This window comes from Vigna unguiculata, chromosome 5, assembly GCF_004118075.2.
Source record: "Vigna unguiculata cultivar IT97K-499-35 chromosome 5, ASM411807v1, whole genome shotgun sequence".
In the NCBI taxonomy this organism is placed as follows: Eukaryota; Viridiplantae; Streptophyta; class Magnoliopsida; order Fabales; family Fabaceae; genus Vigna; species Vigna unguiculata.
The window spans coordinates 40,023,804-40,039,825 of NC_040283.1; the positions used below are offsets into that span (position 1 = coordinate 40,023,804).

Sequence of the window (16,022 nt, forward strand, 5' to 3'; positions counted from 1 at the left end):
ACAGTGTTAGCTCACACCCATATTTGTGATTCAAGATGTGCTTAGTTGCCTAACTCTGCTAAGCCTATGGTCAACATCTAACACCTTTCGTAGAAGACCTATCTTTTGCATGAGATGCATGCTATCTTCTCCTCACTTGTATTATTTTTGTGATATAAAAATTTGGACTATTGCTTGATTTGAAACCATGTTTCAAGAGAGAACATGCGGCACATGAAAGATAAAAAGACTGTTTTTTTGGTCAACCTCTGTCTCTGCTACGATCCGAACACCAGATCAAAGTTGATAACGTGATGCACTCAGATAATTAATTACCACCATAGCAGAGGTAATAACTGAGTTGCTTCAGAGAGCATAACTCAGGTTGGTGTGTTGCACATAAAGGAATATGATGGTTTTAAATTAATCTACATTCACTTCTTTCGTATTTTTTTCGGAAAGTTTGTGTGATAATTTTAGAATCTATTACTACATTCAAAATATTAAGTTAGTCATGTGATATTTTTAGAATAAATTACCACATTCAAAATATTGTTCTTCTTAAAATTTAGAATTATGACTTTTCTCCTAAAGATACGTATGGAGGATGAAAGAATAAATGATATTTACATTTTTTCTTAATTTCAACTACTAAGTGACTTGAGATTACTGGATGTACATAAACTAATGGCACTTTGAAATGACCATGTTGTTAATGCCTCCATAAACTACAATGTTGTTCAGAAGAGATAGCTATTATTAAAGATTTGCTATTTAAATTCCATAAGCTTAAGAAACAGAATTATCCTAGAAAACTGCTGTGAAAATTTGACCTCTGACTAAATAATGATAAAAAATGACCAATGCAAGGATGAGGATTAGATCCATCCCTACCACATGACACTGTTAAAGAATCCATCCAAAATTGCACTGTTTCCGCCAGCTGAATTAAATAAACAAATAATGAAATAACACGTAACAATAATACAAACCAAAAAAGAGAGCAGAGAGAAAAAGGTGCCATGTTTTCACATTCTTCAACCCCCATCTCTCTCCCTCTCTCAGTCACAGACCAACACAAAAATAAACATTATATAAGGCTTTGTTTGAGACAACTTTTTCTGCACTTCTCGTCCTTTTTCTTCCTTCGACATAACACAGAGGGAAAGGAAAAGTAGTAGCAGTAGTAAGGAACGAAACCCCAAACCAACATGGGTTTCTTGTTTCCAACCCTGTTGTTGTGTCTATTTGTTGTGTTAAGCTTTTTCCAAACGAAAGCTCAGGAATTTGACCCCTACTTGAATGCCAATGTTTCCAGTTTGAGCAGTGGCAGAAAACTTGCAGGAAGATGCAACTTGTTCCGTGGAAAATGGGTTTATGACTCTTCATACCCTCTCTACGACCCTTCTACATGTCCCTTCATAGATCCACAATTCAACTGCCAAAAGTACGGTCGCCCTGACACACAGTATCAGAAATATAGATGGCAACCCTTCTCTTGTCCCTTACCAAGGTACCACCTACTTCCAACCTTCACTTTCCCAGTTCATCTTTTCTTCATCTTCTTCTTCTTCTTCTGCTTCAACCCTTCTCAATTTCCATGTCTTGTGTCAACAGGTTCAACGCATTTGACTTTCTCGCTAAGTACAGAGGCAAGAAGGTTATGTTTGTCGGTGACTCCTTGAGCTTAAACCAGTTCAACTCTCTCGCTTGTATGATTCACTCTTGGGTGCCTCACTCTAAAACCACCTTCACCAAGCAAGAAGCTCTCTCCAAAATCACATTTGAGGTTGGTTTTCTAGTTCTTATTATTTAACTTTAACTATTCAATTGAATTGATTCCATTCCTGTCTTTATTTTAAGTTTGGCTACAAGATTTTGTAGTGGCGTTAACAACACTCTATCAGTCACATTAAAGTAAAAGTGATTTAAGCTATTGTGTTGAGTTGTGTCCATGCAAGTGGTGTCGTTTTCTCTCTCAGAAAGTTGAAAAATGCGATTTATTTTCTCGAAGTGTTGAACTGTGACTGAGGTATTGATGATGAATTGGTGTGAGAGCCGGCGAGAATAAAAAAAACTCGGGTTTTGTTTTGTGTTGTGTGTGTTGCTGTGAAGCACCGAAATAAAGTTTGCGACGTGATTGGTGGCGTCTTTCTTCTTTTGCAGGGGACACCTTTGATTGTTAACATGAAGGATAATAAATGTTTCCTTTAATTGCTTTAATTATTCTTTACTCGAGCTGTTACCCTCTCGATTCAGCCCATTTTTTTGAACCTGCACATAATTTTCATACCAGTGTCTGAGCGGTTTGACAAAATCTGATTAGTTTCCTGAATATTATAATCTAACAATAAAGCGGTATCTGATTCAGTGTTAAATTAGTTTTCAAAATTATATTTTAATATTAAAAGGGTCTAAAGATGGAATTGTAACATCTTTTACACGTTCAATGATTAACTTGGACTTTTTTATTTTAAAGAATAGACTAAGTTAATCAAAAGTGCTAAAATTACAGTAACTTTTATTGTTACTGTTCTTCTTTCTCAAAGGAGAATGCTAATATAAAGTAAAAAGTTTTTATGAAAAGGTGCAACATATAATGTCACCAATTCATTGGTATTGTATTTTGTGTCTCTCTGTGTGGTATGGTTGGTTTGTATAGATACCATCAAAAGCTTTGTTTATGTTTGTGATCCAAATTGTCAGCACTTTCTTTCTTTATGTAGAAATTTGGTAAACAAATGTCTTAATTAGCAATGATGAATGTGGGAAATCTAGATTTCCCTTCTAATTTTTGCTGTGTGTAGTGACATCAAGTCATCAATCTCGGCTTGAAATTCCACAGCACCCAACACACATCATCATTAGTAATAACTAAATTGTGAACAAAGCTTTACTCTGCTAAAACTCGTTTTTCTTTGCACAGTCTGTTTCCGAATGTGCAATGATTGAAAGTTTGATTTTTGCCAACCCCATATCAGCTTCAAAGCAATTTACACAACATTACGAGTATAATCATACATATGGAGGGTTCATTGAAGAAAAAGTTAAGAAAAGTCGAAGTGGGTCGTAGTAATATATATGTTTTATATTCATAACATGTAGATTATACAGTTAAAAAATGTGACAGCAACAGTAATTCTAGGATTGTAGACATAATTTGTAGTTTTGTTCTTAATTAGATTAGTTCCGAATTGGACCACTTGACACTTGTGGCTTGATTCATACGCTGTTCTCTGCTTGCACGACTTTTTCTTATGTAAATTCTATCTACAAAAGTGAGGGATTTTTGTTTTTCTTCAATTTTTGTTATTCTATGGTCCTTTTTAGTGTTTTTGACATTTAGAAACAATAGGAAGAAAAGACAGGCTTTGATAATGTGGTAGGGAAGTTTCTTAGGAAGTAAACAAACTTTGGAGGAGACACCAAAAATAGACAAATTATTCACTGTGTGATTCTTATAATTGTAGTTATTTTGTTTTTATCAGGACTATGGCCTCGAGTTGTTTCTGTATCGCACACCATATCTGGTGGACCTTGACCGTGAGAGTGTTGGAAGGGTTCTGAAGATTGACTCAATCAAGAGCGGTGATGCTTGGAGAGGAATGGACGTGCTAGTTTTCAACACGTGGCACTGGTGGACCCACACCGGGAGTTCACAGCCGTAGGATCATCTTTCACATCATTATGTCATAATCATGATCATAATCAGTTCCCTTAATCAGGGATGAGAAATAATTGCTTATTGTTTTACTTCATTGCAGGTGGGACTATGTTCAAGAGGGTAACAAGTTGTACAAAGACATGAACCGTTTCATTTTATTCTACAAAGGTTTGACAACTTGGGCTAGATGGGTTAACATCAACGTGAATCCAGCTCAGACCAAAGTCTTCTTTCTGGGGATTTCTCCTGTGCATTATGAGTAAGTTTTCTCTACCCCCATTTGATTAAGCTTGAGTAAAGATCAAGTTTTTATGTCATAGATCAAAGAGACATGGTTAAATTAAATGAGAAGACCTCCTTAAAATTGTTGCTGAGATGTAATTTATTTGATGGTGTTAAATGGGAAGTTAAGAAGTGTTTGTTGGTTTTACTAATTGTGCATGGTGGGTGTTTGATGTTATGCTTAGGGGGAAAGATTGGAACCAACCAGCAAGATCTTGCATGAGTGAGAAAGAACCATTCTTTGGTTTGAAGTACCCTGCAGGGACACCAATGGCTTGGGTGATAGTGAACAAGGTTTTGAGTAGGATAAAGAAGCCGGTGTATTTTCTTGATGTTACTACACTGTCACAGTACAGAAAAGATGCACATCCTGAAGGGTACAGTGGGATTATGGCAAGTGATTGCAGCCATTGGTGTCTTCCAGGACTGCCTGATACATGGAATGTGCTTCTGCATGCTGCTCTTTTTGGCTGAAGGAAGAAGCACCTACCTATAGTGACTTGCCAACTTTGTTTCTTAGAGGAAAACCAATTGTTTTCTAATGTAGGAGATGTTAGTTTAGCATTCTGCTTCTTTGGAATTGGATAATAATAAAAGGGTTTGATTCTGCAAATTGTAAATTATCATATTGTTTTGGCATAAACATGCCATTAATGTACCAAACACAATACCCCCTTTGGAATATTGAAAAGCATTTGCACTGAAGTTTCCTTTGGAATAACTTGCTGCTGAATGGTTGTGAATCTGGTGCTTGGTGAAATTCCTCTCTTGCTGAAGCTTAAGAAAAAGGAAAGCCAAGGGAGAATCTGATCCCACTCTGCAAACTAATTATTCCAGATTAAATTACTAGAAGAAACAAATAGGGCTTCCAAATTTAGATTAAATAAAATCTTTGAGGAAACTTTAGCTCCCCAACCTTTCAATAAAAAGAAAGTTCTTACTTTCTCCAAGATAAGAAGAGAAAGTGTGTTTTGATCCGAAAATCATAAATCCTAATGTTCAAATATTTAAGTTTTTAATAAGAATTAAAGAGAGTAATATGATAAGTAAAACCAGAAACTTTAGCATTTAATTTACGACAAATTTTTCTAACAAAATTTACTAACATATATTTTACAAATAAAAGTATTATTCATTGGTTCTAGTAATAAAACTACCTATTACTGATAACAATTTTATTTTATTGACAAATGTTACAAATAAATTTTGTGACATTCCATTTAAGTAGATTTAATTCTACCGAATAACCACGTAACATAGCTATATACATATAAATAGGGAAAATCAAAAGAAGAACTTAGGGAAGTCATTGTTACAATCATCCATAAACATGTAAAAGTCTTAGGTAGAATCACAGTGCCTTAACCACAATTAAAAGTCAAAAGAAAAGGTAGTTTCCAAAAGAGACACTGTCCTAGGACAAGAGTTTTATAACAACCCTAGAGCCAAAACGTCATTCCTAGGAGCCACAAGAAACAGGTCCAGCTATGCAGCACCACTGCCCCCATCGGATCTACCACCAGGATTTGCCCCATCTGCTCCCACCAAGAGGTGATCATCGCAAAGCAAACACAGAACAGGAACATACATAAAATGCAAAGGGGTGAGCTAGTGCAAACGTCATTAACATATTATAAAAACATGTACAAGACAAAGCAAATTATTATTAATGAACTTATAAACATTCCAATCGTGAAAGGGCAGACAAATGCAAGTTCCTATGACTCGATATCCGGATCATACACTTGATATAGAATTCTAAAGGAAGTATGCACCTGTGCTGGTTTCTAAACTCTGCAGAGTCTAGACGCAAGGGGTTATCACCCAACCACACACAGGGTTAATCCATTAATGTCTCGGGCCCAAACTGTCCCAAGACTAGGACCTCCTGCCACTCTCACCACATAAACCATTCTGCTCTACGTGAGCGTGAATGTCTATTAGAGTTCAGGATACCTTCCTTTATCTAGACATCTCCTATATCAAGGTATACACTAGGCATGCACTTATACATACATGCATACATATATATATATATATATATATATATATATATATATATATATATATATATATATATATATATATATATCACTAGGAGTTTTCCCCATGAAACTCCCTCTCAACACATATCACATGCCTATCCATCACCCAAATTCAGTGCATTCAGACACTTAAGAATATCATGTTTCTGTACTCATACTCATCACATGCATAACAATATATCTTCCAACATTCAAAACATAAATCATACATAACAATGACTACTCTTCAGTTCAAATCAAGCACACATACTAAGCATGATCACATACTATGAATAAGGAAAGTAATTAACATAAGTATGTAGTAGCATCAACCAACACAGCAGTCCTTGTCACGAATTCTCGCCTAAGCTGAAGATCTTCGCCCAGGCGTTTTCGCTCAGGCGACCTCTTCTCGCCTAGGCGAGGGTCCAACAGTGACCTCTGCAAGAATTTCATCGAATTCTCACTCAGGCGACAGCGTCTCGCCTAGGCGAGACTGTGTCTCGCTCAAAAATCATGCTTGTCGCCTAGGCGACCATTCGAGATGAAATTCAGGGGTGAGTCCCTGCTATTCTCGCCTGGGCGAGGGTTACCCGCTTGGGCGAGATTAGCAGGTTTCTCACCTACCAGTACATGCATTTTCTCATCTGATCGAACACACACACCCAGCAACCAACTTCATACATCAAGCCATAAGATTCAAACATCAAAACACAAGATTCGTTCAGAATAGGTAAAAACACTTAAGGAGACGATTACTCTAGCTTCCCTTACCTTGCTCAGAGGCTAATCAAACGAAAACAAACTCGAACTAAGGGTTACTTCAGTTCCAAGGCCAAGGCAGTGAACTGAAACATCAGGATTTGTGAAAGACGAAGTTAGGAAACTTTAACTCTAACTTGACTAACATTTTTCAACAGTGGAGGAATGAAAAGAAGGGACCAGAAGGCCTATTAGCTCAGCTTACCTGGAGAAGTATGAGTCTTGCTAGCTCCGAGACGGACAATTTCGTGCCCTAGCAGAGTTCCTAGCAGAAGAACAAGAGGGGATAAAGAGACGGCTTCAGAAACGGAGACAAGTGAAATGAGAAAGCAGAAGGGGGTCTTGGGGCCCCCTTAATGGACTGGTCTTAGGCCCACGAATGACTAGGCCCAAACAACAAAAAAAAAAGAAATTGAAATGGGGCTTACAAATTTTACTAATGAAAAAATCTTACAATAATAAAAATTATAAATTCATCATTAAAACTTATGAATAAAATCTATTTTATCGATAATTTTTTTTCTATTAGTAAATATTCACTAATAATTTCATAATTTCTTGTATGCAATATTTATTTAAGAAAAGAAAACATTTTGGCTATCGTACCCCTTCTAAGAAAATACATGATATTGTCATACATAATATCTTCTAATAAATGTTGAGAAAAACCTATTTGAGAAAAAAAAATCTAAATACACATTGATATATCACCGCCATGATTAGATTTACTATCGAAAACAACTGTCTGATAAAATAGGATCACTGCCATAAGTTATAGTTTTCATAAAATTCTCAGAAAAAGTAGAATAAAAGTACATGAATCATAAACTATAAATAATCTAATGGAAACTAATTAAGGTAACATAACTGGTTATGATAGTCTCATATCTCACAAATATAAAATATTACACGTTATAAAATTTCCATTAATAAAATATCATTAAACCTCCATTAATAAAGTAGAAGGCAATAAAGATCATCTTGAATATAGTGGTATCTATTCATAAGAAAATGATAAATGACTCAAGCACATGCATAACTAACTTAATATCTCAATTGACAAAACATTACATGAATTTTGTCACTATTAAGAAATTCTTAAAACAATTTTTCACAACTACATCAAAATAAATTACAAGAAATCACATTATTACTAGTGAAAACACAAATAAATTTATTATTATTATATATTGTTATTATTATAATTATGAATTTAAATATAATAAATTTATAATTTTATTGTAAATAGTTTTTATTTATTTTATAGATAATTTTATAATTAAAAAAGTAGTTAAGTTTAAAAATATGTTGAAACTTAAAAAAGAACAGTTAAAATTAAAGAAATGGTAAAATTGATAAAATAAATATTTTAATTTGAAAAAAAATATGATTTAAAATATAGATTTGAAAAACAAATTGAAACAAAAAAAATATGCTTCATATATAGGTATATAATTATAAATAGTGTGTTTAGATAAGATAATTAATTAATTTGAGAATTTAAAATATCTGAAGTAAAATGCGTCGTTTGAATGAAAAAATAAAAAAAAATTCTTAAAAAACATTTCAAATACATAAAATAACAGAATTCAAAGAAATTGAAATTTTTAAAACAAATATTTTCTCTTCGTGCACACATATACATATATCGGAAAAAATATTAAATATTAAATTTTTTATAAAATCTAATATTTTAAAATAAAATTTTATCTTAAAAGAATAATTAATTTATCGAACAAAATTCAAAATACAAATTCCTTTATGCAATCAACATATTTAAAACATCAAATACACATTATCGTTAGCGGAACATCTCGTTTATCTATATCGCCATTTTATTATTATTATTTGAAATCGTTATTTCATCTTCTAAATTTTATGTGTTATCACTATTATTTTATATTATCCATTTATCAGGTACAAAGTGGTATCTATATTTATGTTAGTCATATTCAATTAATTATTATTTTTTTGAAAACTAATCTAATTATCAACAACATTTATAATGATATCAAGATCTAATAGAATTATTTATTCTGTTTAAAATGAAAAATATATAAAATTCTTCTATAATCCTAACTTCTTAACCTTTTCTCAATAAAAGTCACTATTGTAGTTCTAGATATTATTTCTTTTTATTAAAACCATTCTTTTCACTTAACTAACATTTAGGACCGCAAGTTTTGTGCAGAACACTTCTCTTAATCCAATATAAAAACTTACACAAACATATTCTTATTTATTGTCCGTAATTATATAAGTTCACAATTTTATATTTTTAAATATTAAAATGTTACTTAATAATATTTAAATAGTTTGAATGTTTAATTAATTTGATTGTCAAGTTATATATGTTGATACTTTAATATTTAATTATAATCTTTATAGTAAATTACTCAATCAAATTGTCTTATAAACAAATTTTTCTAAATTAGCATGAGAAAATGTGTAGTTTTTTTATTTATATTTTGTTGTATAGTGTAAGGCCCCATTTTCATATTCTGCCCTAAAGTTGATGGGCTGCCCTTGTGAGTGGGCCTAAGGCCGGCCCAATGTATAAAATTCCTAGGTCTGCCCTAAACCTAGAGTTCCTTGCCATTTTCAGAAAAGTTTTGCCTTGCCTTGAGCTGCAGCCGCCACCCCCTTTCCGCTAGGGTTTCCGTTCGACTGTCACGTAAGCTAAAGGGGCTTCTACTCCATGTAAGTGTCTCTCCCAGCCTACCGTTTTCCCTTTTTGCTATCGTGTTTCGCACTTTCAGTTAAAAGCCTCTGTTGACCCAGTTTCCATGGTTCTCTTTCGCTGTCCAGCCAGTTCTGCGAGCCATCTTTGAGTTGGTGCATTACGAAGTCCCGTGTCGAAGTTCTGTTAGCTTGAATCCCAGGTACGGGAAGTTAGAGCTCTTGTTTGCCAATAGTTTTGATCTGTAACGGTGTGGATTTCTGTTTGTATGATTTTATCCTTCATTTTGATGTATGAGAATGCTCTATATGCTGGTGTGGTTCGTTTTCATGGCTGTTGCAGTGAAGAATAGTGGCGAGACCTGTTAATCTCGCCCAAGCGAGTCCATCTCGCCTAGGCGAGATGAAACAGGGAGCTCGCCGAAGTTTTTTGCGCGAAATGTCGCCTGGGCGGCTCGCTCAATTTTTGAGCGAGCAGGCAACTCGCCCAAGCGAGAGGGATCTCGCTTAAGCGAGATCCCGTGTTGCCATGCCCTTGTTTTCTTTGTACTCTCGCCTAGGCGAGGGGGAGGCTCGCCTGAGCGAGCACGTCTCGCCTGAGCGAGACCCCTCAGCCTGAGCGAGATGCTGGGCGAGACCGTGCTGTGTTTTGGATGTTTGATGTTTCCTGAATGATCTGTGTTGGTTGAGTATGATTGTATGATGATTGACCTGTATATGACGGAGCAAGAAGTATATTCTTGGGTATGATTCATGAATTGTGGGTGAATGGGTTGGTATGAGACTTAGCATGCGAAATGAATGTGTGGTTTGAAATCTAAGGGACGTGGTATTGACATGAGATGAGATCCTAGACTCATGGGATGGTGATGATCAGTGGTATGGACTCAGATGTGATGCGTATGAGGAATAAATCTCATGGATGGGTATGGAATTGTAAACATGCTTTTAATATTCTAGTAGTGCTGAGTTATGAATGTTGGTCCGTGTCAGCGTGTAAATTCCTTGGGGTCTCTAGGTGAGACCTCCGGGGTCGCGCTTCAGTGGTCGGGACGTAATTCCATGGCCCCTGCTAGTGGGTGTTCATGGTGGTGCTCCATCTGTATAACTAGGTAAGGATTCAAGGTAAGGTTGCATCCTAACGCTCCGAGGGGCCAGTTAGTCTCACTTAGAGTGGACTGACTCTTGTGGTGGGAGTAGCAGGAGGCCTGAAACTCATTAAGGGCTAACCTTGTGGTGGGAGAGATTTTGATTCATCGTAACACTGATAATACATAGCTCAGGATCGAGCAGCTCAGGGTCGAGCAGGGGTATCCACCACAAGTGCAAGCATCCGTTGAATCCGACCGAGTTATACGTATCCGGATGAGTCGAGTCGAGTCGTAGTGTATTGAATGAAGAGTCATAACATGTTTGGTTGCTATGTGGATGAGATGATGTGAATATATCTGATTGCATGTTTGAATATGTTGATTGGCTCTAGCTTACCCATTTGTTTGCATGGTTGTGTTGTATGTGGCTGTTTTCCTTGCGATGATCATCAACTTGGTTGATGGGAGCAGATGGGCGAAGTTCTCATGGTCAACAAGCGAATGGTGATTCCGCCGCTTAGCCGTCCGGGCTGGAGCTTTCCTTGTGTTTTATTCAGGGCTAAGGCCCATGTATCTCTTTTTGTATTTCTACGCTGCACTCTATGTTGTATTCGTATTCAGCCTACCTTTGCTGGCATCGTGGTGTGCCTAGTTTTATAGGGGTGATGTTGGGAACCCCAGGACTGCGCTATTATGCTATCTTATGTGTGGCGTTTCCTTTAATTGCGTTTATAAATTAAATGGGACGTTACATTTATGGTATCAGAGCGGTCATTCCTTAGGTCTGTGGACTTGGGTTGTCCGCTTAGCTTTCTCTGTGTGTCCCTGAGTGTTTAGTTAAAATTCTTGCCTTTATCGAGCCTAACCAAGTGATTTTTCTATGTGCCAGTGGACTATGGCACCTCCTCGTAGGACTTCGCAATCATCCCAGGGAGACGTACCTGATATCGCCAGAGCCATAGAGGCAATGGTAGCAGCTATGACGCAGCAGAGTGCTGCGATGATGCAGCAACATGAGGCATCCATGCAGCGACAGGCGGCGTCGCTTGAGCAGCAGCAGGCTGTGATGCAGCAGATGGAGGCTGCGAGAGTAGCTGCTGAGGATGCTCATAGGCAGCATATGGAGGCCCTCCGCCAGTTGGAGGAGAACAGGGTGGCTGCCCCTGTGTTTGGTCCTGAACCACGACCTACAGTCAGGGAGTGGAGCCTGGAGGACTTTCTGAAACACCACCCGGCGAAGTTTGACGGGAAGACCAGTCCTGACGCCGCAGACCAATGGCTGAAGGACCTGGAGCGCATCTATGATGCAAAGATGTGCCCTGCAGAGAACAGGTTGGCGTTCTCTGTGTACATGCTCACGGGGGAGGCGGAGCATTGGTGGAGCAGCACCAGATCCATCCTGGAGGAGAGGGATGAGCCCATGTCATGGGAGATTTTCAGGGAGAGATTCCTATCGGAGTACTTTCCTGACAGTATCCGGTACGCCAAGGAGGTGGAATTTCTCCAGTTGACCCAGGGAGGGAAGACAGTGGCAGAGTATGCTGAGAGGTTCAAACACCTCAGCCGTTTCTACACCCTACCACTCGATGAGGAGTGGCGATGCAGGAAGTTTGAGAACGGCCTCAGAGGAGACATCCGCTTGATGGTGGCACCCTTGTCCATCAAGGACTTTGCTGCTCTGGTGGAGAAGGCCAGAGTAATGGAGAAGATGAAGCGCGAGGTGGAAGGCCAGCGCCCACCGCAGTCACAGCCGCCCCAGAGGATTGGTGGACCATCTGGGTCCCGACCCCGACATGAGGAGAGGAGGAGACCGTATGATAGACCACACCATCAGCCTCAGGAGTCTAGGAGCTTTTCTCCTCAGCCGGGTCGAGTTCGGTGTTACTCATGTGGAGGACCCCACCCGAGGTATGCTTGTCCCCGTAGGGAGGGTTATCGTAGATGCAACAACTGTGGCAAGGAAGGCCACTTTGGGAGGGATTGCCCCAACCTTGCTAGGACAGCGACACGCCCTCCAGTTCAGGCACCCCAGCAGCATCAGGGGAGAGACAGAGGCAACAGGCCTCAGGCAACGGGCAGAGTCTATGCTATGACAGGAGCAGAGGCGACTGGTTCAGGTAACTTGGTTATGGGTTGCTGCTTGATAGCTGGTGTATCTTGTTGTGTGTTATATGATTCTGGAGCGACACACTCTTTGGTGTCAAATGCATGTGTGGAACGGTTAGGTCTGCCGGTGTGCGAGCTGCAGTGTGAGCTTGCGGTGTCTACTCCGGCGTCGGGTTTGGTCAAGACGTCGTCCTTGTGTGCTAGGCTTCCAGTGGAGGTAGAGGGGCGCAGGTACAGGGTAAACTTAATCTGCCTACCTCTACAGGAGTTGGAGGTGATCTTAGGGATGGATTGACTCTCTGCTAATCGCATTCTGATAGATTATCGGGAGAAGAAGTTGTTGTTTCCCGACTCGGAGGAGCCTGAGTTGGTGTCATCCCAGGGTGTCATGAGGGAACTACAAGACGGTGCGCAGTGCTACGTGATCTTCACGCATATGGAGGTGGAGAGAGGAGAAATGACGTCTGTGATACCAGTCGTCCAGGATTTTAGGGATGTGTTTCCAGAAGAGGTACCAGGGTTGCCTCCCAGTAGAGAGGTGGAGTTCTCTATTGATCTGGTCCCAGGAACAGGCCCGGTCTCGATGGCCCCATATCGCATGGCTCCGACAGAGTTGGTAGAGCTCAAGAAACAGATAGAAGACCTGATGGAGAAACAGTTCATACGGCCCAGTACTTCGCCTTGGGGAGCACCGGTGTTGTTGGTAAAGAAAAAGGACGGGAGTTCGCGTCTGTGTGTGGACTACAGACAGCTGAACAAGATGACGATCAAGAATAAGTATCCGCTCCCGAGGATTGACGACTTGATGGATCAGTTACATGGGTCATCAGTATTCTCGAAGATAGATCTGCGATCAGGTTACCACCAGATTTTGGTAAAGGCTGATGATGTACAGAAGACAGCCTTCAGATCCAGGTATGGCCACTACGAGTATGTGGTTATGCCTTTTGGTGTGACTAACGCTCCAACAGTGTTTATGGACTACATGAATAGGATCTTCCGACCCTTCCTAGATAAGTTTGTGGTGGTCTTCATAGACGACATCCTTATCTACTCCCGGACTCAGGAGGAGCATGCAGAACATCTGAGGTTGGTGCTTGGCGTTTTGAGAGAGAAGCAGTTGTATGCCAAGTTGTCTAAGTGCGAGTTCTGGATGGATGAGGTTCAGTTTTTGGGGCATGTGATATCCGCCCAGGGGATTGCAGTGGATCCGGCGAAGGTCGAGGCAGTGGTTAAATGGGAAAGTCCTAAGTCGGCCACAGAGATCAGGAGCTTTGTGGGGTTAGCAGGCTACTATAGGAGATTCATAGAGGGGTTCTCCAAGATAGTGGCGGCTCTGACTTTGCTTACCCGGAAGGACCAACCTTTCACTTGGATGGACAAGTGTGAGGAGAGCTTCCAAGAGTTAAAGAGGAGATTGACGAGTGCTCCTATATTGGAAATTCCGGATGTGGGGAAACCGTTTGAAGTCTACTGCGACGCGTCTCATCTTGGACTTGGTTGTGTTTTGATGCAAGAAAAGAAGGCAGTGGCGTATGCTTCACGACAGCTTAAGGTACATGAGCGTAACTACCCCACTCATGACCTTGAGTTAGCAGCGATAGTTTTTGCCTTGAAGATCTGGAGGCACTATCTGTATGGTGCTCAGTTTCGGGTGTTCAGCGACCACAAAAGTTTAAAGTACTTGTTTGATCAGAAGGAACTGAATATGAGGCAAAGGAGGTGGATGGAATTCCTGAAGGACTATGACTTCGAGCTTCTATATCATCCAGGGAAGGCAAATGTAGTGGCAGATGCTTTGAGTAGGAAGACGGTACACACAACACTTCTCATGATAAAAGAGGCAGAGCTACTAGAGAAGTTCAGAGACATGAGGCTACAGGTGGAGTTGGGGTCCAAGTCCATTAGGTGTAGTACCCTTACTATATCTAGCGACTTCTTGGGCTCGATCAGAGAGAGGCAGTTGTTGGATGCTAGTCTGAACAGAGTTAGAGAACAGTTGGGATCCGAGGAGGCCAAAGACTTTGCTGTGGGTGATGATGGCATACTGAGGTTTCGAGGCAAAGTATGTATACCGGATGATGCTGAGGTGAGAAGGTTGATCCTTGAGGAAGGACACAAGAGTCGTCTTAGCTTGCATCTTGGCATGACTAAGATGTACCAGGACCTCAAGGAAACTTTCTGGTGGCAGGGGATGAAGAAGGATGTGGCTCAGTTTGTATCCGCCTGTCTGACTTGTCAGAAGGCGAAGGTGGAACATCAGAGACCCGGGGGCATTCTACAGTCGTTGGAAGTACCAGTGTGGAAATGGGACAGTATCTCCATGGACTTCGTGACTCATCTTCCACGGACTTTTAGAGGACATGACACTATCTGGGTGATAGTGGATCGGTTGACCAAGAGTGCTCACTTTTTGGCGATGAACTTGAGGATGTCTATGGCCAAGCTAGCCCAGTTGTACATTAAGGAGATAGTGAGACTTCATGGAGTCCCCTCGAGCATAGTTTCCGACAGAGACCCACGGTTCACATCCCGATTTTGGCAGACACTGCAGAGTGCTATGGGTAGCAAGCTCACCATGAGTTCAGCTTATCACCCTCAGACCGACGGTCAGTCTGAGAGGACGATCCAGTCATTAGAGGATTTGTTGAGGACTTGCGTATTGGATCATCTGGGAGCTTGGGATGAGGTATTGCCTTTGATAGAGTTCACCTACAACAACAGTTTTCATGCGAGCATCGGCATGGCGCCATACGAGGCTCTTTATGGCAGGAGGTGTAGGACTCCTCTCTGTTGGTACCAGGATGGGGAGGCAGTATTAGTTGGACCAGAGTTGTTAGAACAGACCACCGAGAAGGTGAGGATGGTGAGAGATAGGATGTTGGCTTCGCAGAGTAGGCAGAAGGCCTATGCGGATCGCAGGAGGAGGCCTTTGGAGTTTGCAGCGGGAGATCATGTGTTCTTGAGGGTGACCCGAACCACAGGCGTGGGAAGGGCTCTCCGCTCAAGGAAGCTTTCACCCAAGTTTCTTGGCCCGTATCAGATCACGAGGAGGATTGGACCAGTGGCTTATGAGATAGCCTTACCCCCGCAGTTGGCGAACCTTCATCCAGTGTTTCATGTGTCACAGCTGAGGAAGTATGTTTTTGACCCGGCTCATGTGTTGGAAGCTGAGGATATACAGATCAGGGAAGATCTCACAGTGGAAGTACCACCCATAGCTCTTGAGGATAACAAGGTTGAAGAACGTCGTGGAAAGACCGTCAGTCTTGTCAAAGTCATCTGGGATCGGAGGACGGGTGATTCGACTTGGGAGTTAGAGGAGGACATGAGAAAATCACATCCACATTTGTTTACCTGGTGAGTCTTTATTTTCGAGGTCGAAAATTTTCTTGTTGGGGAGAATGTAAGGCCCCATTTTCATATTCTGCCCTA

The 16,022-nt window shown here is 40.2% G+C and overlaps 1 protein-coding gene and 1 long non-coding RNA gene across 2 annotated transcripts; one reads left to right on the plus strand and one right to left on the minus strand.

Annotated features, from left to right (window-relative positions):
* Positions 1-1,013: 1,013 nt before the first annotated feature.
* LOC114185267 (protein trichome birefringence-like 39) lies at positions 1,014-4,638 on the plus strand. Its single transcript, XM_028072894.1, has 5 exons — positions 1,014-1,492; positions 1,597-1,768; positions 3,468-3,643; positions 3,744-3,902; positions 4,111-4,638. The coding sequence occupies exons 1-5, from the start codon at positions 1,191-1,193 to the stop codon at positions 4,397-4,399; spliced, it is 1,098 nt and encodes a 365-aa protein (XP_027928695.1). The 5' UTR covers positions 1,014-1,190; the 3' UTR covers positions 4,400-4,638.
* Positions 4,639-5,263: 625 nt separating this feature from the next.
* On the minus strand, positions 5,264-7,015 carry LOC114183381. The gene is made up of 3 exons (XR_003604354.1): positions 6,917-7,015; positions 6,724-6,797; positions 5,264-5,460 (listed from the first exon to the last, which is right to left on the minus strand). It is a non-coding gene; the product is annotated as an uncharacterized LOC114183381 (long non-coding RNA).
* Between the last annotated feature and the right edge of the window lie 9,007 nt (positions 7,016-16,022).

Bases quoted from the DNA above. Each gene is read 5' to 3' on its own strand.
- LOC114185267 (XM_028072894.1), top strand. From the start codon at position 1,191: ATGGGTTTCTTGTTTCCAACCCTGTTGTTGTGTCTATTTGTTGTGTTA. The intron at 1,769-3,467 runs GTTGGTTTTCTA...TGTTTTTATCAG, and splicing joins TCTCCAAAATCACATTTGAG to GACTATGGCCTCGAGTTGTT. The intron at 3,644-3,743 runs GTAGGATCATCT...ACTTCATTGCAG, and splicing joins CACACCGGGAGTTCACAGCC to GTGGGACTATGTTCAAGAGG.